The 21,725-nt window shown below is 45.2% G+C and overlaps 1 protein-coding gene across 1 annotated transcript in view; it reads right to left on the bottom strand.

The window, feature by feature from the left end:
• Positions 1–7,573: 7,573 nt before the first annotated feature.
• CAPN10 (calpain 10) overlaps positions 7,574–21,725 on the bottom strand; it is a 39,942-nt gene continuing 25,790 nt past the window's right edge. The window contains exons 8-12 of the mRNA XM_069726987.1: positions 12,626–12,828; positions 12,103–12,352; positions 11,467–11,654; positions 11,301–11,346; positions 7,574–7,902 (exon numbers count right to left, since the gene is read on the bottom strand). Of these exons, the coding sequence (XP_069583088.1) occupies positions 7,876–7,902; positions 11,301–11,346; positions 11,467–11,654; positions 12,103–12,352; positions 12,626–12,828 (714 nt within the window). The 3' untranslated portion in view covers positions 7,574–7,875. The remainder of the gene's footprint in view (positions 7,903–11,300; positions 11,347–11,466; positions 11,655–12,102; positions 12,353–12,625; positions 12,829–21,725) is intronic.

Raw genomic sequence — 21,725 nt, 5'->3', positions numbered from 1 at the left:
CCTATGAAGGTTTCCTCTCCTAAATTTAAACCTCGTTTTATTGGTCCGTATAGGATTTCTGAGATTCTCAATCCGGTGTCTTTTCGTCTGACCCTCCCAGACTCCTTTTCCATACATAATGTATTCCATAGGTCGTTGTTGAGAAGATACGTGGCACCTATGGTTCCATCTGTGGAGCCTCCTGCCCCTGTTTTGGTGGAGGGGGAATTGGAGTATATTGTGGAGAAAATTTTGGATTCTCGTGTCTCTAGACGGAAACTCCAGTATCTGGTCAAATGGAAGGGTTATGCTCAGGAGGATAATTCCTGGGTTTTTGCCTCTGATGTCCATGCCCCAGATCTTGTTCGTGCCTTTCATGTGGCTCGTCCTGGTCGGCCTGGGGGTTCTGGTGAGGGTTCAGTGACCCCTCCTCAAGGGGGGGGGTACTGTTGTGAATTCTGTGGCTGAATTCACTCCTGTGGTCACAAGTGGTATTGCAGCCTCTGGGCTTCCTCCCTCAGGTGTTTTGGTGAGCTCGTTGGCTGCCTTGCTATTTAACTCCACCTGAGTCTGTCTTCCTTGCTCCTTGTCAATGTTCCAGTGTTGGATCTGAGCTACTGCATCTTTCCTGTGGCCTGCTGCTCTGCTAGATAAGTGCTACTTTGTTTTTGTTTCCGTTTTTTTCTGTCCAGCTGTGCTATTCTCTTTTGCTGGAAGCTCTGAGACGCAAAGGGTGCACCGCCGTGCCGTTAGTTCGGCACGGTGGGTCTTTTTGCTCCCCTTTGCGTGGTTCTGCTTTAGGGTTTTTTGTAGACTGCATAGTTCTTTTTGCTATCCTCGCTCTGTCTAGAATATCGGGCCTCACTTTGCTGAATCTATTTCATTCCTACGTTTTGTCTTTTCATCTTGCTAACAGTCATTATATGTGGGGGGCTGCCTATTCCTTTGGGGTATTCCTCTGAGGCAAGTCAGGCTTGTATTTCTATCTTCAGGCTAGTCAGCTCCTCAGGCAGTGCCGAGTTGCATAGGTAGTGTTAGGCGCAATCCACTGCTGCTTTTAGTTGTGTGAGGATAGGTTCAGGTATTGCAGTCTGCAGAGATTCCACGTCTCAGAGCTTGTTCTATTGTTTTTTGGGTTATTGCCATATCACTGTATGTGCGCTGATTACTGCACACTGTGTTGCCTGATAGCACAGCATAACATCCCTCCTGTGGTCATGAATGGTACTTCGGCGAGTTCTGTCGATGGACTCCCTCTGGTGGCTGTGAGTGAAGCTGCTGCTTCTGAGGTTCCTTCCACAGGTGACGTAGTTTATTCTTTGGCTGGCTGCTCTTTTTAACTCCACTCAGATCGTTACTCCATGCCAGCTGTCAATGTTCTTGTACTGGTTCAGTTGCTCTTGGATCTTTCTGGTGACCTGTCTACTCCAGCAGAAGCTTAGTCCCTGCTAGTTAATTATTTGTTCATTGTTTCCTTGTCCAGCTTGCTATCATGATTTTGCCTTGCTAGCTGGAAGCTCTGGGATGCAGAGTGGCACCTCCGCACCGTGAGTCGGTGCGGAGGTCTTTTTGCACACTCTGCGTGGTCTTTTTGTAGTTTTTTGTGCTGACCGCAAAGATACCTTTCCTATCCTCAGTCTGTTTAGTAAGTCTGGCCTCCCTTTGCTGAAACCTGTTTCATTTCTGTGTTTGTGACTTTCATCTTAACTCACAGTCAATATATGTGGGGGCTGCCTTTTCCTTTGGGGAATTTCTGAGGCAAGGTAGGCTTTATTTTCTTCTTTAGGGCTAGTTAGCTCTTAGGCTGTGAAGAGGCGTCTAGGCAGTGTTAGGTACGCTCCACGGCTATTTCTAGTTGTGTGATAGGATTAGGGGTTGCGGTCAGCAGAGCTCCCACTTCCCAGAGCTTGTCCTGTGTGAGTTTAACCATCAGGTCGTTCCGGGTGCTCCTAACCACCAGGTCCATAACAGTACAGCTGGCCCAAAGTATTAATGCATCTCAATAGAGGGATAAGAGAAGTTCTGAGACCTTTTTTTTTTTCTCTGCAGTGTGTTTTGTCTTTCTTTTCCCCTTAACCTCTGGTTCAGGACACAGGTGTAGATATGGACATCCAAGGTCTGTCCTCGTGTGTGGATCATCTCACTGCAAGGGTACGAAACATTCAAGATTTTGTGGTTCAGAATCCAATGTTAGAGCCTAGAATTCCAATTCCTGATTTGTTTTCTGGGGATAGATCTAAGTTCCTGAATTTCAAAAATAATTGTAAACTGTTTCTAGCTTTGAAACCCCGCTCCTCTGGTGACCCTGTTCAACAAGTAAAAATCATTATTTCTTTGTTGCGTGGTGACCCTCAGGACTGGGCATTTTCCCTTGCGCCAGGAGATCCTGCATTGCGTGATGTAGATGCGTTTTTTCTGGCGCTTGGATTGCTTTATGATGAACCAAATTCAGTGGATCAGGTAGAGAAAATCTTGCTGGCTTTGTGTCAGGGTCAGGATGAAGCGGAGGTGTATTGTCAGAAGTTTAGAAAGTGGTCTGTGCTTACTTAGTGGAATGAGTGTGCCCTGGCGGCAATTTTCAGAAAGGGTCTTTCTGAAGCCCTTAAGGATGTCATGGTGGGATTTCCCACACCTGCTGGTCTGAATGAGTCTATGTCCTTGGCCATTCAGATCGATCGGCGCTTGCGTGAGCGCAAAGCTGTGCATCATTTGGCGGTATTCTCTGAGCATAGGCCTGAGCCTATGCAATGTGATAGGACTTTGACCAGAGCTGAACGGCAAGAACACAGACGTCGGAATGGGCTGTGTTTTTACTGTGGTGATTCCACTCATGCTATCTCCGATTGTCCTAAGCGCACTAAGCGGTTCGCTAGATCTGAAACCATTGGTACGGTACAGTCTAAATTTCTTTTGTCCGTTACTCTGATTTGCTATTTGTCGTGCTATTCTGTTATGGCATTTGTGGATTCAGGCGCTGCCCTGAATTTGATGGACTTGGAGTTTGCCAGGCGCTGTGGTTTTTTCTTGGAGCCCTTGCAGTATCCTATTCCATTGAGAGGAATTGATGCTACGCCTTTGGCCAAGAATAAGCCTCAGTACTGGACTCAATTGACCATGTGCATGGCTCCTGCACATCAGGAGGATATTCGCTTTTTGGTGTTGCATAATCTGCATGATGTGGTCGTTTTGGGGTTGCCATGGCTACAGGTCCATAATCCAGTATTGGATTGGAAATCTATGTCTGTGTCCGGCTGGGGTTGTCAGGGGGTACATGGCGATGTTCCATTGCTGTCAATTTCGACTTCCACTCCTTCTGAAGTCCCTGAGTTTTTGTCAGATTACCGGGATGTGTTTGATGAGCCCAAATCCAGTGCCCTACCTCCTCATAGGGATTGCGATTGTGCTATTAATTTGATTCCTGGTAGTAAGTTTCCTAAGGGTCGACTGTTTAATTTATCTGTGCCAGAGCACGCCGCTATGCGGAGTTATATAAAGGAATCCTTGGAGAAAGGTCATATTCGCCCGTCGCCATCACCGTTGGGAGCAGGGTTCTTTTTTGTGGCCAAGAAGGATGGTTCTTTGAGACCTTGTATTGATTACCGCCTTCTTAAGATCAGTCAAATTTCAGTACCCTTTGCCGCTGCTGTCTGATTTGTTTGCTCCGATTAATGGGGCTAGTTGGTTCACCAAGATAGATCTTCGAGGGGCGTATAATCTTGTGCGAATTAAACAGGGCGATGAATGGAAAACAGCATTTAATACGCCCGAGGGCCATTTTGAATACCTGGTTATGCCATTCGGGCTTTCTAATGCTCCATCTGTTTCAGTCCTTTATGCATGACATCTTCCGAGAGTACCTGGATAGATTCATGATTGTATATTTGGATGATATTTTGGTCTTTTTGGATGATTGGGAGTCTCATGTGAAGCAGGTCAGAATGGTGTTCCAGGTCCTTCTTGCGAATTCCTTGTTTGTGAAGGGGTCAAAATGTCTCTTTGGAGTTCAGAAGGTTTCATTTTTGGGTTTCATTTTTTCCCCTTCTACTATCGAGATGGACCCTGTTAAAGTTCAGGCCATTTATGATTGGACTCAGCCAACATCTGTGAAGAGCCTGCAGAAGTTCCTGGGTTTGCTAATTTTTACCGTCGCTTCATCGCTAATTTTTCTAGTGTTGCTAAACCGTTGACTGATTTGACCAAGAAAGGTGCTGATGTGTTCAATTGGTCCTCTGCGGCTGTAGAGGCTTTTCAAGAGTTGAAGCGTCGTTTTTCTTCTGCCCCTGTGTTGTGCCAGCCAGATGTTTCGCTCCCGTTTCAGGTCGAGGTTGATGCTTCTGAGATTGGAGCAGGGGCTGTTTTGTCGCAAAGAAGTTCTGATGGCTCGGTGATGAAACCATGTGCCTTCTTTTCTAGAAAATTCTCGCCTGCTGAGCGCAATTATGATGTTGGCAATCGAGAGTTGTTGGCCATGAAGTGGGCATTCGAGGAGTGGCGACATTGGCTGGAAGGAGCCAAGCATCGCATGGTGGTCTTGACGGATCACAAGAATTTGACTTATCTCGAGTCTGCCAAACGGTTGAATCCTAGACAGGCTTGATGGTCGTTATTTTTCTCCCGTTTTGATTTTGTGGCTTCATACCTTCCGGGCTCTAAGAATGTGAAGGCGGATGCCCTGTCAAGGAGTTTTGTGCCTGACTCTCCGGGTGTTCCTGAGCCGGCGGGTATTCTCAAAGAGGGGGTAATTTTGTCTGCCATCTCCCGTGATTTGCGGCGGGTGCTGCAGAAGTTTCAGGCTGATAGACCTGACCGTTGTCCAGCGGAGAAACTGTCCCTGATAGATGGACTAGTAGAGTTATCTCTGAGGTTCATTGTTCGGTGTTGGCTGGTCATCCTGGAATCTTTGGTACCAGAGATTTGGTGGCTAGATCCTTTTGGTGGCCTTCTTTGTCACGGGATGTGCGTTCTTTTGTGCAGTCCTGTGGGACTTGTGCTCGGGCTAAGCCCTGCTGTTCTCGTGCCAGTGGGTTGCTTTTGCCCTTGCCGGTCCCGAAGAGGCCCTGGACGCATATTTCCATGGATTTTATTTCAGATCTCCCTGTCTCTCAAAGGATGTCGGTCATTTGGGTGGTTTGTGATCGCTTCTCTAAGATGGTCCATTGGGTACCCTTGTCTAAATTGCCTTCCTCCTCTGATTTGGTGCCATTGTTTTTCCAGCATGTGGTTCGTTTGCATGGCATTCCGGAGAACATCGTCTCGGACAGAGGTTCCAAGTTTGTTTCGAGGTTTTGGCGGTCCTTTTGTGCTAAGATGGGCATTGATTTGTCGTTTTCTTCGGCTTTCCATCCTCAGACTAATGGCCAAACCGAACGAACTAATCAGACTTTGGAAACATATCTGAGGTGCTTTGTTTCTGCTGATCAGGATGATTGGGTGTCCTTCTTGCCTTTGGCTGAGTTCGCCCTTAATAATCGGGCCAGCTCGGCTACTTTGGTTTCGCCTTTTTTCAGTAATTCTGGTTTCCATCCTCGTTTCTCTTCAGGGCAGGTTGAGCCTTCGGACTGTCCTGGTGTGGATACTGTGGTGGACAAGTTGCAGCAGATTTGGACTCATGTGGTGGACAATTTGACATTGTCTAAGGAGAAGGCTCAACGTTTCGCTAACCACCGGCGCTGTGTTGGTCCCCGACTTCGTGTTGGGGATTTGGTTTGGTTGTCGTCTCGTTATGTTCCTAGGAAGGTTTCCTCTCCTAAGTTTAAGCCTCGTTTCATTGGTCCGTATAAGATTTCGGAAGTTCTCAATCCTGTGTCATTTCGTTTGGCCCTTCCAGCTTCTTTTGCCATCCATAATGTGTTCCATAGGTCGTTATTGCGGAGATACGTGGCGCCTATGGTTCCCTCCGTTGATCCTCCTGCCCCGGTGTTGGTCGAGGGGGAGTTGGAGTATGTGGTGGAGAAGATTTTGGATTCTCTTATTTCGAGACGGAAACTCCAGTACCTGGTCAAGTGGAAGGGTTATGGTCAGGAAGATAATTCCTGGGTTTTTGCCTCTGATGTTCATGCTGCTGATCTAGTTCATGCCTTTCATTTGGCTCGTCCTGATCGGCCTGGGGGCTCTGGTGAGGGTTCGGTGATCCCTCCTCAAGGGGGGGGGGGGGGTACTGTTGTGAATTCTGTGATCGAACTCCCTCCTGTGGTCATGAATGGTACTTCGGCGAGTTCTGTCGATGGACTCTCTCTGGTGGCTGTGAGTGGAGCTGCTGCTTCTGAGGTTCCTTCCACAGGTGACGTAGTTTATTCTTTGGCTGGCTGCTCTTTTTAACTCCACTCAGATTGTTACTCCATGCCAGCTGTCAATGTTCTTGTACTGGTTCAGTTGCTCTTGGATCTTTCTGGTGACCTGTCTACTCCAGCAGAAGCTAAGTCCCTGCTAGTTAATTATTTGTTCATTGTTTCCTTGTCCAGCTTACTATCATGATTTTGCCTTGCTAGCTGGAAGCTCTGGGATGCAGAGTGGCACCTCCGCACCGTGAGTCGGTGCGGAGGTCTTTTTGCACACTCTGCGTGGTCTTTTTGTAGTTTTTTGTGCTGACCGCAAAGATACCTTTCCTATCCTCAGTCTGTTTAGTAAGTCTGGCCTCCCTTTGCTGAAACCTGTTTCATTTCTGTGTTTGTGACTTTCATCTTAACTCACAGTCAATATATGTGGGGGCTGCCTTTTCCTTTGGGGAATTTCTCTGAGGCAAGGTAGGCTTTATTTTCTTCTTTAGGGCTAGTTAGCTCTTAGACTGTGAAGAGGCATCTAGGCAGTGTTAGGTACGCTCCACGGCTATTTCTAGTTGTGTGATAGGATTAGGGGTTGCGGTCAGCAGAGCTCCCACTTCCCAGAGCTTGTCCTGTGTGAGTTTAACCATCAGGTTGTTCCGGGTGCTCCTAACCACCAGGTCCATAACAGGTAGAATCCTGTTGCAATTAAAAACCACCACATGCTGGAGGGTGGAGTGCTAAAGACTTAATGGGACTTCCAAGCTAATGTGAACAGGTGTATACTAGGAGGAACTATCTCCATATACAATAAACAAAAGAAGTTGCACTCTGTAATACTAAAGACTGCAACGTAGCACTACAGAGTGCAACTTTTTTAAAATGTATTATTTATTACCATCAAAAAAATACACATCCACCATGGAACGCAACTGGAAGTGACGGTGAAGGACCAGTGATGTCACTTTCGGTATTCGCACGCCGGATCCAGAGAGGGGAGGGGCTGAGCTGAGGGAGGATCCCCAGATCACAACCTCTCTACTTTACCTGGAGGCACAGGAAGAGCAGTTAGGTTCTGTTTCCAGAGGAGAAAGGAGCAACTACCAGAGGTGAAGGTCAGAGCTGCGCAGCCTAAAGGTATGTAAGACAGTTCCTGTTGACAGCCAAAGAACACCACAAGATGGCCTCCTCATGCCCCATAGGGACAGGAAAAAGGGACATCCTTATTCCTCAAACAGTTTACAAGACTGCAAACATTTTTTGGGGGGGATATAAACACTACCCTTCACTAAATTATATCAATTAAAGCGAGTGAAAAATCATAGCAGGCCACATAGAAAAATATAGTTTATTTTACTGTACGGTCACAGTACACATTTCAGATTTACAGTACTCAAAGTATACAACATAGGAACAGGCAAAAAAAATACCATTTTTAATAGCAGCTTATGTTGTACATTATTAGTGGCAGTATCACCTCAGATTTTGGGTTAGTACCAAATCATATGATCAGTTTAATACCCTGTTTTGTCAGTTTACAAAAATGTTGACAGGTAGGTCTTTTAAAAACAGATTGAATTTTTTTTTTTACCAAAAAAAAAAAAAGAAACACATCCTCAAATGGATTTTTCAACTTTTACTTCATCAGTGATATAACAGAAACCTAGAAATCAAAGAAAGAAAAAGAAAGTAATAAATATATATACAAGCAACAACAAATTGTAATTTTGGGGTTTTATTGCTATACAATTGCTATATACTTGGTGGAGAACCAGACAAACAGATCAGAGATGAGTGATAGATGTTTTTCCTATGGTTTATACACCGTATTTTTCAGACTTTAAGAGGCACTTTTTAACAAGAAACGTGTTCGTCTCTATTACAAAGAGCACTGTCATCTCTCCTATTGTCTGACACTGATCTACGTGATTGGCGCCCATCAGGGCAGGAAGCTTATCGAAACCTGAATGGAGGCTGCAGGAGAGCTAAAAAGCTAAAGAACTTTTTACACATGTAATTCAAGGACCTTTCAGGTCATGTGAGTGATCAATACTCATTTTCTTCCTGAAAATTATTGCAATCACAGATTCTTTGGTATTATTATCTTCATTTAATTTGTCTTAAATGAAAAAACACAAAAGAGAATGAAGCAAAAAGTAAAACATTGATCATTTCACACAAAACTCCAAAAATGGGCCAGACAAAAGTATTAGCACCCTCAGCCTAATACTTGGTTGCACAACCTTTAGCCAAAATAACTGCGACCAACCGCTTTCGGTAACCATCAATGAGATTCTTACAATGCTCTGCTGGAATTTTAGACCATTCTTCTTTGGCAAACTGCTCCAGGTCCCTGATATTTGAAGGGTGCCTTCTCCAAACTGCCATTTTTAGATCTCTCCACAGGTGTTCTATGGAATTCAGGTCTGGACTCATTGCTGGCCACCATAGAAGTCTCCAGTGCTTTCTCTCAAACCATTTTCTAGTGCTTTCTGAAGTGTGTTTTGGGTCATTGTCCTGCTGGAAGACCCATGACCTCTGAGGGAGACCCAGCTTTCTCACACTGGGCTCTACATTATGCTGCAAAATTTGTTGATAGTCTTCAGATTTCATAATGCCATGCACACGGTCAAGCAGTCCAGTGCCAGAGGCAGCAAAGCAACCCCAAAACATCAGGGATCCTCCGCCATGTTTGACTGTGGGGACAGTGTTCTTTTCTTTGAATGCCTTTTTATTTTCTTCTGTAAACTCTATGTTGATGTCTTTGCCCAAAAAGCTCTGCTTTTGTCTTATCTGACCAGAGAACATTCTTCCAAAACGTTTTAGGCTTTTTAAGGTGAGTTTTGGCAAACTCCAGCCTGGCTTTTTTATGTCTCGGGGTAAGAAGTGGGGTCTTCCTGGGTCTCCTACCATACAGTCCCTTTTCATTCAGATGCCGACGGATAGTACGGGTTGACACTGTTGTACCCTCGGACTTATTTGGATGTTAGTCGAGGTTCTTTATCCAACATCCGCACAATCTTGCGTTGAAATCTCTTCTCAATTTTTCTTTTCCGTCCACATCACAGTGCCATGGGCTTTAAACTTCTTGATGACACTGCGCACGGTAGACACAGGAACATTCAGGTCTTTGGAGATGGACTTGTAGCCTTGAGATTGCTCATGCTTCCTCACAATTTGGTTTCTCAAGTCCTCAGACAGTTCTTTGGCCTTCTTTCTTTTCTCCATGCTCAATGTGGTACACACAAGGACACAGGACAGAGGTTGAGTCAACTTTAATCCATGTCAACTGGCTGCAAGTGCGATTTAGTTATTGCCAACACCTGTTAGGTGCAACAGGTAAGTTACAGGTGCTGTTAATTACACAAATTAGAGAAGCATCACATGATTTTTCGAACAGTGCCAATACTTTTGTCCACCCCCTTTTTTATGTTTGGTGTGGAATTATATCCAATTTGGCTTTAGGGCAATTATTTTTGTGTTTTTTCATTTAAGACAAATTAAATGAAGATAATACCAAATAATTTGTGTTTGCAATCATTTTCAGGAAGAAAATGAGTATTATCTGACAGAATTGCAGGTGTGTCAATACTTTTGGCCATGACTGTATATATATGTGTATGTATGTATACGCACACACAAACACACGGGTAACTGCTTAGAACTTTCGACTTTCAAGCTCCACATCTCACCATCTACTACTACTTTTAATGTCAGATTACCATCATTTTAATCGACAATCCTGGCTGTCTCAAATAAATTTGGACTTGCAACTATTTAGCATATGATTAGTTATGCAGGTTCTTTTCATGTCACTGCAGTGCTATTGTTTTGCTCCTAAAAATTAGCATTTTTATTACTTTGTTAATATTTTGTAAATCCATCTTGGCTTTCAAAACTGACAATCCATCTGGGTATGCTCTCATTCAGATTCAAACAAGTCTTAACCAAAATCTGATCCCAAAGTTGGTGCTTAGTGGTTGACTCGCCTAGATTATATATATATATATATATATATATATGTGTATGTCTGGTACTGTGGGGCCAATCCAGCACCTCTACTTTTTGGTCATTCAACCTTTAATTCGCAAATCTCAAAGTATGCTTTGGGTCGTCGTCCTTTTCATACTCATAGCACTCAAGTGTACGAAGTAACTCATTTTGTAGGATACTCACATATAGCGCAGCATTGAGACCACCATATATCCTGGTCAAGTATCCAATACCTTTGGCTGTGAAACAACTCCATATCGGGCCTCCTCCACCAAAATTGACAGTTTTTTCAATTTCTTGATCCATTCGCCTCCTTTTCCTTTGTTTCCTCCAGAACCAATTTCACCTATCAGAGCCCAGTCTATTGACTTTTGTCCCAATGCTTCAAATTACCCATTTCCAATCTTCTATTATCTACTTTTCATACTTTTTTGCAAACTCGAGCCAACGCTTCTTATGACAACATCGAAGAGAAGACTTCTTCATTTTTTTTCAGGTCACCATTCCAGACGTCTGCTTAGTGCAGAAAGACCGCAGAGGGACTGATATTGTACGCGCAGCTGCCAAGGACATCACTTCAGGAGACGAGTCTCCAGGAGTAAGTACTTTCTTTCTCTGCCTTTGAGCACCACTTCAAGTGTCAATGACTGCTATACCAGTGTTGTAATTGGTATGAGAACATGCTAATCAAAGCAGAGGCCAGTGTGACAGTGGTGGACATTGAATTAGGGCATCAAGGCAGCGAACACACGTCAAATGAGAACACTGTTCCTTTAAGCAGGAGTGTGCTTCCAGTTTCTTCTGCCCACACACGTGCATTAGAAGCATGTGTGGTGCAGAGTAATCAATAAGTTATGTCAGTCACAAGATGGCAGTGTGATTCCATTCAAAATTAGGTGTATAAATCAAAGATTATTAGATCGATACTGCTTTGAAAGTCAGTATCCATATAAAACAAGTAAACACATACATAATAACATTTGATTTTTGCTGATAGGTACTCTATAAAAGGAATGAAGTTTATGCCTGCCAAAAAACAGAGCTAAAAAGGTGCACTTATTTTCTAACCTCTTTTAGGATCTGCCCTAGTGTCTCCTCACTCTGGATAGGTTTCCTGCACAAATACAAAAGGTTAATACAGAAAAACAAAGTTAAAGAAATCTTTAAATATAAAACATGTGTTGTATAGGACAAGGAATTTACAAGCAAGAGGTGTCCTGGACATTGTACTCACCTCTTGGTCTTTGTAGAGATAAAGATTGAGAATTTGCCTTCCTGGTCTGGGAGATAAGTTGAAGGCACAACAAAATATTGTCCAGGGGCCAAATCACAGATTTGTGACACTTCTAAAGAGTGACTATGTGGAATACAGGCGGCACATGGTTCTTGTAAAAATGGAGAGAGGCCACCATCAACTGGAGCCTAAAGACACATGAAAAAGTTCAGATACATTTAAAATACTTATTAGTACAGAAGCGTTACTGGAACCCAATCTATATATACTGTAGTGTGTGATCCCCAACTTTCGGTCTCTAAAGAACTATATTTTAATAAAAAAACAATAGTGTGAGAAGTAAACATGCTCTATTTTACAGAAGAGTGTATGTCCATGGAGAAATGCTTTCATTTTCTCTGAAAGTAGAGAATCAGTGATCTATATACTGAGCCCCAATTTACAGTATGTAAACAATGTTGTGTAGAGCTAGCTGCATAATATAATCATGAGGTTTTTAACGGTTTAAAAAAATAAAATTAAATAAGGGCGTCAGCACCATTTCTTTTAGATGACATCAGACAATCTGACTTTAATAGTTTTGTTCACAGTTGTATGTGTAATATGACAGTAACAAACTAAAAGTATGACACTAACCAAGTACACATGGAAACCAATGGCATGGCACAGATTTTCCTGATTGTGCTGGCGAAGGGCCACCTTTACCAGTTGGGCATTAATAGGCACACAAAAAGAAATAGCTGGGTTGCGATGGTAAGAAGGAAAGTTCCTGCTGCCTCCTGCGCTATTTCTCTTCTTCCACTCTCCTTTAAGCTCCAGTGTTTCCCATACTCCAGGTATCGCATCTTTACTTGCCCTCTCCACCGGCTGATTGGAGGTCATTTCACTGAATGTAAAAAATGACAAATTGTTACACTAAAATATTATAAAAAGTCTATTAGTTGCTAAATCAAGAAGTGTACTACAGATACAAGGAGAAAGTTTTCCATATAATTTACAAGCCCTAAATGTTTTAAGTTCAATCTGTTTTTACTAAGAATTTTAACAAGTATAAGGACAACATCTGACAAAAATAGAATATGTTTATAATCTGAATTCCATTTCCATTAAACCTCAATGTCATGAGTAATACTGAGCTATAAGGGCAGCTCACTGTAACCTGAGTGTGATGGGTCCATTGGAAAGCACACGCAGTAAGAAGTCCCCTTCTGTGTCCCTGAGAAATGTGCTGGGGATAAGCAGATGATATCCTGGAGAAAACTCGCACCGCAGATGCAGCTGTCTATCATAAGTGTGTGAGGAGGTGCCAGCCAAAGGGGGTGTCAAAATGGTCTTCTGAAGGTTAAAGCGACGTTTTTCCACCTATAGACAATGACAAAAGTAAAAAGCAGAGCTTATTATAAAGTGTTGTTACGCAAGATCAGACCTGTAAAAAAAAAAAAAAAAATTAATAAAAAGCAGTGTTTCTCCAATTACAGCTTTCAGACAACAGCTGTGTTTGATGTCGTATTGGCCTCTATGCCTAAAGATAAAGCCCCGGGGGTGGATGGGATCCCGGGAGAGTGGACCTCAGGCGATAGCTTCTTAATACGCAGGCAAAGGCAGATAATGTGGGCTGGAGGGTTGTGGTGTCTCTGGACGCCGCTAATGCGTTTGATAGTGTGGAGTGGAGGTATTTGTGGGCGGTCCTGAGGGCTATGTGTTTTGGCAGAAAATTCATAAGTTGGGTCCAGCTGTTATACGCGTCTCCAAGAGCTAGGGTACGGGTGAATGGCCTTCTTTTCCCTTGTGTAGAGGAACAAGACAGGGGTGCCCTTTGTCTCCTCTGCTGTTTGCGATTGCTAAAGAGCCTCTGGCGACGGCACGGAGAGATAAGGGTAAAAAGGGATATAGATATGGAAGTCCTGAAGAGAAGAGAGCCCTGTACACGGACGATGTATTATTATTTCTGGAAGATGCACAGGAGTCTTTGAGGGTGGCTATGCATAGCATCACTAAATTTGGGGCTCTTCCGGACTATCTATTAACTGTGACAAGTCTGTGTTGCTCCCCTTGGACGTGGCGGCTCCTCTGACTGTGGATCCTGTGATTCCCTTAAGGCCGGAGTCACACTAGACCGTAATACTGACGAGTGCTATGCAATAAAAAAAAAAAAAAAAAAAAAAAATCGCATAGCAATCGAACCAATGTTAATCTATGGGGCAGCTCCCATCATCCGTTGTTTATTTTTGCCGAATTATACGTAGGAGAGAAATTGCAGCATGCTGCGATTTGCACCGTATATCGTCCGAGAATCGCCAATGAGTCTATGGTTGCGAGAAAACTCACATATATATATGTGAAAACTATATATATATATCCATATATATAATCGTCTAAGGGGCACTTTCGTCTGTCTGTCTTTCTGTCACGGAAATCCCACGTTGCTGATTGGTCGCGGCCATCAGGCCGCGAACAATCAGCGACGGGCACAGTTCGACGGGCACAGTTCGGCCACAAAATTGCCCCTTCCTATTCTCTGTCAGTGCCCCCTCCATACTCCCCTCCAGTCAGCGCTCACACAGAGTTAATGGCTGCGTTACACCGCGGTGTAAAGCAGTCCGCTAACGCTGCTATTAACCCTGTGTGACCAACTTTTTACTATTGATGCTGCCTATAAAGCATCAATAGTAAAAAGATCTAATGTTAAAAAAAAATAAATTATTAAATACTCACCTTCCGGCACCTTTCCCGCTTATCGCGACGCTCCGGGCCTTGCATTGCAGTCTCGCGAGACTATACTACGCGCGCAGTGTTATATACTACGCGCGCAGTGTTATATACTACGCGCGCAGTGTTATATACTACGCGCGCAGTGTTATATACTACGCGCGCAGTGTTATATACTACGCGCGCAGTGTTATATACTACGCGCGCAGTGTTATATACTACGCGCGCAGTGTTATATACTACGCGCGCAGTGTTATATACTACGCGCGCAGTGTTATATACTACGCGCGCAGTGTTATATACTACGCGCGCAGTGTTATATACTACGCGCGCAGTGTTATATACTACGCGCGCAGTGTTATATACTACGCGCGCAGTGTTATATACTACGCGCGCAGTGTTATATACTACGCGCGCAGTGTTATATACTACGCGCGCAGTGTTATATACTACGCGCGCAGTGTTATATACTACGCGCGCAGTGTTATATACTACGCGCGCAGTGTTATATACTACGCGCGCAGTGTTATATACTACGCGCGCAGTGTTATATACTACGCGCGCAGTGTTATATACTACGCGCGCAGTGTTATATACTACGCGCGCAGTGTTATATACTACGCGCGCAGTGTTATATACTACGCGCGCAGTGTTATATACTACGCGCGCAGTGTTATATACTACGCGCGCAGTGTTATATACTACGCGCGCAGTGTTATATACTACGCGCGCAGTGTTATATACTACGCGCGCAGTGTTATATACTACGCGCGCAGTGTTATATACTACGCGCGCAGTGTTATATACTACGCGCGCAGTGTTATATACTACGCGCGCAGTGTTATATACTACGCGCGCAGTGTTATATACTACGCGCGCAGTGTTATATACTACGCGCGCAGTGTTATATACTACGCGCGCAGTGTTATATACTACGCGCGCAGTGTTAGAACCAAAAACACATGGGCTACTTGCACAGTGAACAAGTCTGTAGAAACCTGTTCACACCACCAAAGAACTTGAAGACACAAAAGCGCAGTGTTATATACTACGTGAGCAGTGTTATATACTACGTGCGCAGTGTTATATACTTCGTGGGCAGTGTTATATACTTCGTGGGCAGTGTTATATACTACGCGGGTAGTGTTCTATACTATGTGGGCAGCGTTATATACTACACGGTTGCCTGTGTTATATACTACGTGGGCAGTGTTATATACTACGTGGCTCCTATATACAACATGGCTGTGCTATATACTATGTGGCTGTCTGTGTTACGTGGCCTCTGCTATATGCTATGTGGCTGCTATAATATATATATATATATATATATATATATATATATATACAGTGGGGCAAAAAAGTATTTAGTCAGTCAGCAATAGTGCAAGTTCCACCACTTAAAAAGATGAGAGGCGTCTGTAATTTACATCATGGGTAGACCTCAACTATGGGAGACAAACAGAAAAAAAAATCCAGAAAATCACTGTCTGTTTTTTTAACAATTTATTTGCATATTATGGTGGAAAATAAGTATTTGGTCAGAAACGAAATTTCATCTCAATACTTTGTAATATATCCTTTGTTGGCAATGACAGAGGTCAAACGTTTTCTGTAAGTCTTGACAAGGTTGCCACACACTGTTGTTGGTATGTTGGCCCATTCCTCCATGCAGATCTCCTCTAGAGCAGTGATGTTTTTGGCTTTTCGCTTGGCAACACGGACTTTCAACTCCCTCCAAAGTTTTTCTATAGGGTTGAGATCTGGAGACTGGCTAGGCCACTCCAGGACCTTGAAATGCTTCTTACGAAGCCACTCCTTCGTTGCCCTGGCGGTGTGCTTTGGATCATTGTCATGTTGAAAGACCCAGCCACGTTTCATCTTCAGTGCCCTTGCTGATGGAAGGAGGTTTGCACTCAAAATCTCACGATACATGGCCCCATTCATTCTTTTATGTACCCGGATCAGTCGTCCTGGCCCCTTTGCAGAGAAACAGCCCCAAAGCATGATGTTTCCACCACCATGCTTTACAGTAGGTATGGTGTTTGATGGATGCAACTCAGTATTCTTTTTCCTCCAAACACGACAAGTTGTGTTTCTACCAAACAGTTCCAGTTTGGTTTCATCAGACCATAGGACATTCTCCTAAAACTCCTCTGGATCATCCAAATGCTCTCTAGCAAACTTCAGACGGGCCCGGACATGTACTGGCTTAAGCAGTGGGACACGTCTGGCACTGCAGGATCTGAGTCCATGGTGGCGTAGTGTGTTACTTATGGTAGGCCTTGTTACATTGGTCCCAGCTCTCTGCAGTTCATTCACTAGGTCCCCCCGCGTGGTTCTGGGATTTTTGCTCACCGTTCTTGTGATCATTCTGACACCACGGGGTGGGATTTTGCGTGAAGCCCCAGATCGAGGGAGATTATCAGTGGTCTTGTATGTCTTCCATTTTCTAATTATTGCTCCCACTGTTGATTTCTTCACTCCAAGCTGGTTGGCTATTGCAGATTCAGTCTTCCCAGCCTTATGCAGGGCTGCAATTTTGTTTCTGGTGTCCGTTGACAGCTCTTTGGTCTTCACCATAGTGGAGTTTGGAGTCAGACTGTTTGAGGGTGTGCACAGGTGTCTTTTTATACTGATAACAAGTTTAAACAGGTGCCATTACTACAGGTAATGAGTGGAGGAAAGAGGAGACTATTAAAGAAGAAGTTACAGGTCTGTGAGAGCCAGAAATCTTGATTGTTTGTTTCTGACCAAATACTTATTTTCCACCATAATATGCAAATAAATTGTTAAAAAAACAGACAATGTGATTTTCTGGATTTTTTTTTCTCAGTTTGTCTCCCATAGTTGAGGTCTACCTATGATGTAAATTACAGACGCCTCTCATCTTTTTAAGTGGTGGAACTTGCACTATTGCTGACTGACTAAATACTTTTTTGCCCCACTGTATATATATATATATATATATATATATATATATACACATACATACATACATACATACATACATACATACATACATACACACATATTCTAGAATACCAGAGAGAGAGTAATTAATGGCAGGAGATGGGGAGCCAGGTTCCACAATTGTCATTGAGTTAGTAACATAGGCTCTCACATATATATTTGCCGCATAGGTTATATAGGACATCTCTTTTTCTACATGAAGGTGTAACAGGTGCAAGACACACAAAGCAGTCTTAAAAGGACTATCAGCACACAATGACTGTTCAAACCAAGCACAGGGGCTTGGTGCATCATAAAACGGCCAAACATTTAAGTGCACCTTCCCACCTGCTTGGCGCTATCAAACTACAGAAGTCAGTCAAAGAAGTGGGAGATGAATATATAGGAAAAACAAGCAGGTGGAATGGTGTAGTTAAATGCTTGGCCACACATAATGCACTATGCACCTGTACTTGGTTTGAACAGTCTTTTTATGCTGACTGAGTCCCTTGAAAGCGATTATCTAGGACTATTAGCCAAAATCTTGTTGTGCCTGGCGCCAATCTCTGCTGGCTTAGATTAGTCACAATATGAGCTGGGAACCCAGCTGTCATTCAGCATGACATCGGCAGTCAACCATCATCAACAGAGCAAACCGGAAGAGGAAGAGCTGTTCTGTTGCAGTGAAGCAGCAGAATCACTGGCAGGAGTTGTTTGTGATAGCTCTGAGCTGGCGCCAGGCAGGTAGTTCTTAGCCTCATAAGAAAAAAAATAGTCCCTATTAACCTCATTAATACATATGGCATGGTCCTGTACCACGTAATTCAGATTCTGGAGAACAATCTTAGATATGACAAGTGCCATATATGAAGGCTCCATAGAATTGACCCCTTATGTTTGTATTTTGGGACATGTTGATGATTATGTTCCAACTTCTGATTCCATAAAATTGGCAATTGCCAGAATGTTGTATATGGCCAGTAGATATCTACTGGCTAACACGATATAAAGATAAATATCTTTCCTGTATCGTATATGGCCAGGAAACTTATAGTCCAACAATAGTTGCACTTCAAGAAGAGAATAAATAGACTAATTGAATTGGTTGATAATAACAAAAGAGAAACCTCACTAACGCACAAAAAAATCAATAATCAGACTCCCCCTAACGAAGGCACGCCGCCGAAACGCGCGTAGGGGAAGTGGCACCATTATCTGGGTATTGGTAAGGTATCTGTCATTATTATGTAGTATCCTTGATATTTATTGGCAGTATGTGGCGGTCTTATCATCATTAGTCTCTTTATACTGTGATCTTGTTTCTAATATATAGATGTAGCTATGGTGAAAAAAAGTTTTTTGTTCTATGTATTATTTCAGACTGTCTTGTTTGGATATATGGGTGTTTTTACCTAGTATAACATCGTTACTTTCTGCCATTTACTCATTTGTGTAATTTTGCCCTCTTCCCAATGTGGTGCCACTCAGATCTAGTCTGATGTTTTCCAAACACCAGTGGCTATTTTTATCTTGGTGTATTGTCCTTTTTTTCTGTATAATAAAATTTATTTTGTTCTAAATACGTCTTATTGTGTATATGTTCTCATAATTGAATTGGTTGGTCTGCATGGAAAAACAGGATTTTTGGTTGCTTACCGTAAAATCTGTTTCTTGGAGCCTCCATTGGGGGACACAGGAACCATGAGAGTTGGATCGAGCGATCCAGGGAGAAGACAGACCTGTTCCACTGAGACAGGATGGCTTGCTAAAGAGGTCGCGAGTGAAATTGGGCGAAGGGAATCGCTTCCAATGTTGCTACCATCCTCCCCAAAACCTTCATGGCCAATCGGAAGGAGGGAGACCGAGGGCCCTGGAGCACGCGTATGTCCCGACGAAGGATGGATCTCGTCTTCGGGAAGAAAGACCTTGGTAAACCCGGAACTAGAGCGGGATCTCTTGGAGGTCGGGATTCGAAAAAACGATCCCGGGGTCATGAAACGAACTCTATCTTGTATCCCGAGGATACAACTTCCCTGACCCATGCGTCCTCTACTGAGGAGATCCAGACGTCCCTGAAGAAGAGGAGACGGCCGCCCAGCCGGGGAGGTGGATTGTCGACTAGCCGAGAGTCAGGCCGAGGTGGTTCTTCCAGTCCTGGACCTGGAGGAACTACCCTGGGAGTAGCGAGGACGCCAGGAAGGAGTGGGCCTAAAGTATACCGTCTTCTTCTCTTGACGTGCCTGTGGCCTCTGTTGCTGCTGGTGATAAGGAGTTTGATGCCGCGAAGCGACGAAAAGACCGAAATTGACGTCTTGGAGGGGGGCGACGAGGCTTGGCCTGGTGAAGAAGGGAGCTTGTGTCCCCTGTAGCGTCCTTAATGATTTGGTCCAGCTTAGAACCAAAAAGACGAGACCCCTGAAAAGGCAGGCTGGTAAGGGACTTTTTAGAGGCCAAATCCGCCTGCCAGGCCTTAAGCCAAACGGTCCGGCAGATGGCAACCGCTTTGCTGGACGCCTGAGCCGCACAAGACGCGGCGTCCAGGGAGGCGGAGACCAGATATTCACCCGCCTGAGAAAACTGGTTGGCAAGTTCCGCCAGCTGTCCGGAAGGAACCCTGTTCAGAATGCCCTGACGGAGCTGTTTGGCCCATTTGGATATGGATTTTGAAACCCAAGTGGAAGCAAAGGACGGGCAAAGACAAGCTGAGGCCGCTTCAAAGGCTGACTTCGCGAAAGATTCTATGCCTATCGTTAGAATTCTTCAGAGATGCTCCGCCGGACAGTGGGAGGACCGTGTTGGTGGATAGTCTGGAAACCGGAGGATCCACCGAAGGAGAAGCCGTCCAATTAGCGGTGACCTCCGGAGAAAAGGGATATAAAACGCCAAGTCGCTTTCCTCTCTGAAAGTGTCTGTTCGGGTTCTCTCTTTCTCTGGTCATAATCTCCTCGAATTCCGGGTGAGGAGCAAAAAACTTGGAAGGTGGTTTAGCCCGTCTAAACGAAACCACCTGATCTGCGGGTTCCATAGAGCAGGGGTCCCCAACTCCAGTCCTCAAGGCCCACCAACAGGTCATTTTTTCAGGATTTCCTTTGCATTGCACAGGTGATGCAATTATTACCTGGGCAAGACTAAGGAAATCCTGAAAACATGACATGTTCGTGGGCCTTGAGGACTGGAGTTGGGGACCCCTGCCATAGAGGACTCCTTGATGCCACAGGTTAGATTTATCGTTCCAATGAGATTCTGAACCATATCCCTCATGTTAGCGATTTGGTTCGAATCCAGCTCCGAAATATCCTCCGAGGGCGCATCAGAGAACGCCTCGCCTGACTCAGGGGAGGAGGATCGGGAGGACGCTGACCGCAGAGGAGGACAGAGTGGGGAGGTGGAGCGAGAAGAGGACTCAGACCGGCGTTCCTGTCTGGACCTTTTGCGGCTAGCAATGGAGGGCTCGGACGGAGCTTCCTGCGACCCGCTGGCTACTGCGGGGGTCTGCAGGGGTAACCGATCCAGCACGGACACCAAAGTTTGAGACACCCGAGTTAGATCGGCCACCGATTGTGAGAGAGAGGAAGCCCAGCCTGGGATGGGGGTATCACTCTCAGGCGGATCGGCCGGGAGATCCTGGGCGGTGGGAACAATCGGGTTGCTGCAGGCCTGACAGAGCGGAGAGGACTGACCTGAGGGAAGTTTGCTGTTACAGGACGAACATGCAAAGTACTTGACTAAGGCAGAAGAGGAAGAAGTAGGAGGACGAGAGCAGCCCCCTTTAGAGTTAGACATTTTGAAGAGGTCCCTGAAGAAAATGCCAGCGGGTTGGGGGACAGTGGGGCAGAGGGGGGTGTCAGTCTGCAGTGCAGAGCTACTCACGGCAGACGAAAAACACGGATACCAGGTTGCTGCAGGCCTGGAGGAAGATGCTGTGGATCTCCGGCGCAGATGGTGTGCTGTGCCCCCAGAAAAGAGCGCTCTGCGGAGTTCTCCGGCGAAGGTGCGCGGCCCGATGCAGAAAAAAACTCCTGCCCAGAGTGTCCAGCAGCGGCGTGGAGGAAGGGGCGGAGCCAGCCGAGATGGCGCTGGTGGGTGGGGAAAACAGGGCACAGATTGTCGGGCGGGAGAAAGCCCGCCCGATGAAAAAGGGAGTGGGCGGAGCACAGCATGGGAAGTAGGCCCCGGGAAAAGCCGGGGCCTAAATTAGAAGCCGGTGACCGCCGGGAAAAACCCCGCGGCGCAGACGCTGCTCGGCTAGAGCGGCGCGGCAGCCGCCGCATGAAAGAGAGAGAGCGCTGCCGCCAGTGAAGTGTCGCCGGAGTAGGCCCCGGAAAAGCCGGGGCCTAAATTTCCGGGGGAAAGGCTGCAGGCAGGAGTGTGCCGCAAGCAGGCCCCGGGGGAAGCCGGGACCTGAAGGAAGAACGGCGACCGCCGGAGGAATGCGGTGGGGCAAGGTGCTGGCTGCAGGAGGAAAGGTAGCGCGGCTGGCAGAAAAAAGCCGTGGCGCCAGACAGAACCACCGCGCAGGGAACGGGGAAAGTGCTGCAAATGCAGCGATGACCCCGCGCTGAATCCTGGGAACCCCTTTAGGAATACTCACCTAGTAA

Source organism: Ranitomeya imitator, chromosome 5 (assembly GCF_032444005.1).
Source record: "Ranitomeya imitator isolate aRanImi1 chromosome 5, aRanImi1.pri, whole genome shotgun sequence".
NCBI classification, from domain to species: domain Eukaryota; kingdom Metazoa; phylum Chordata; class Amphibia; order Anura; family Dendrobatidae; genus Ranitomeya; species Ranitomeya imitator.
The sequence above is the reverse complement of the archived record's forward strand: the minus strand, read 5'-3'. Positions and strand labels throughout refer to the sequence as shown.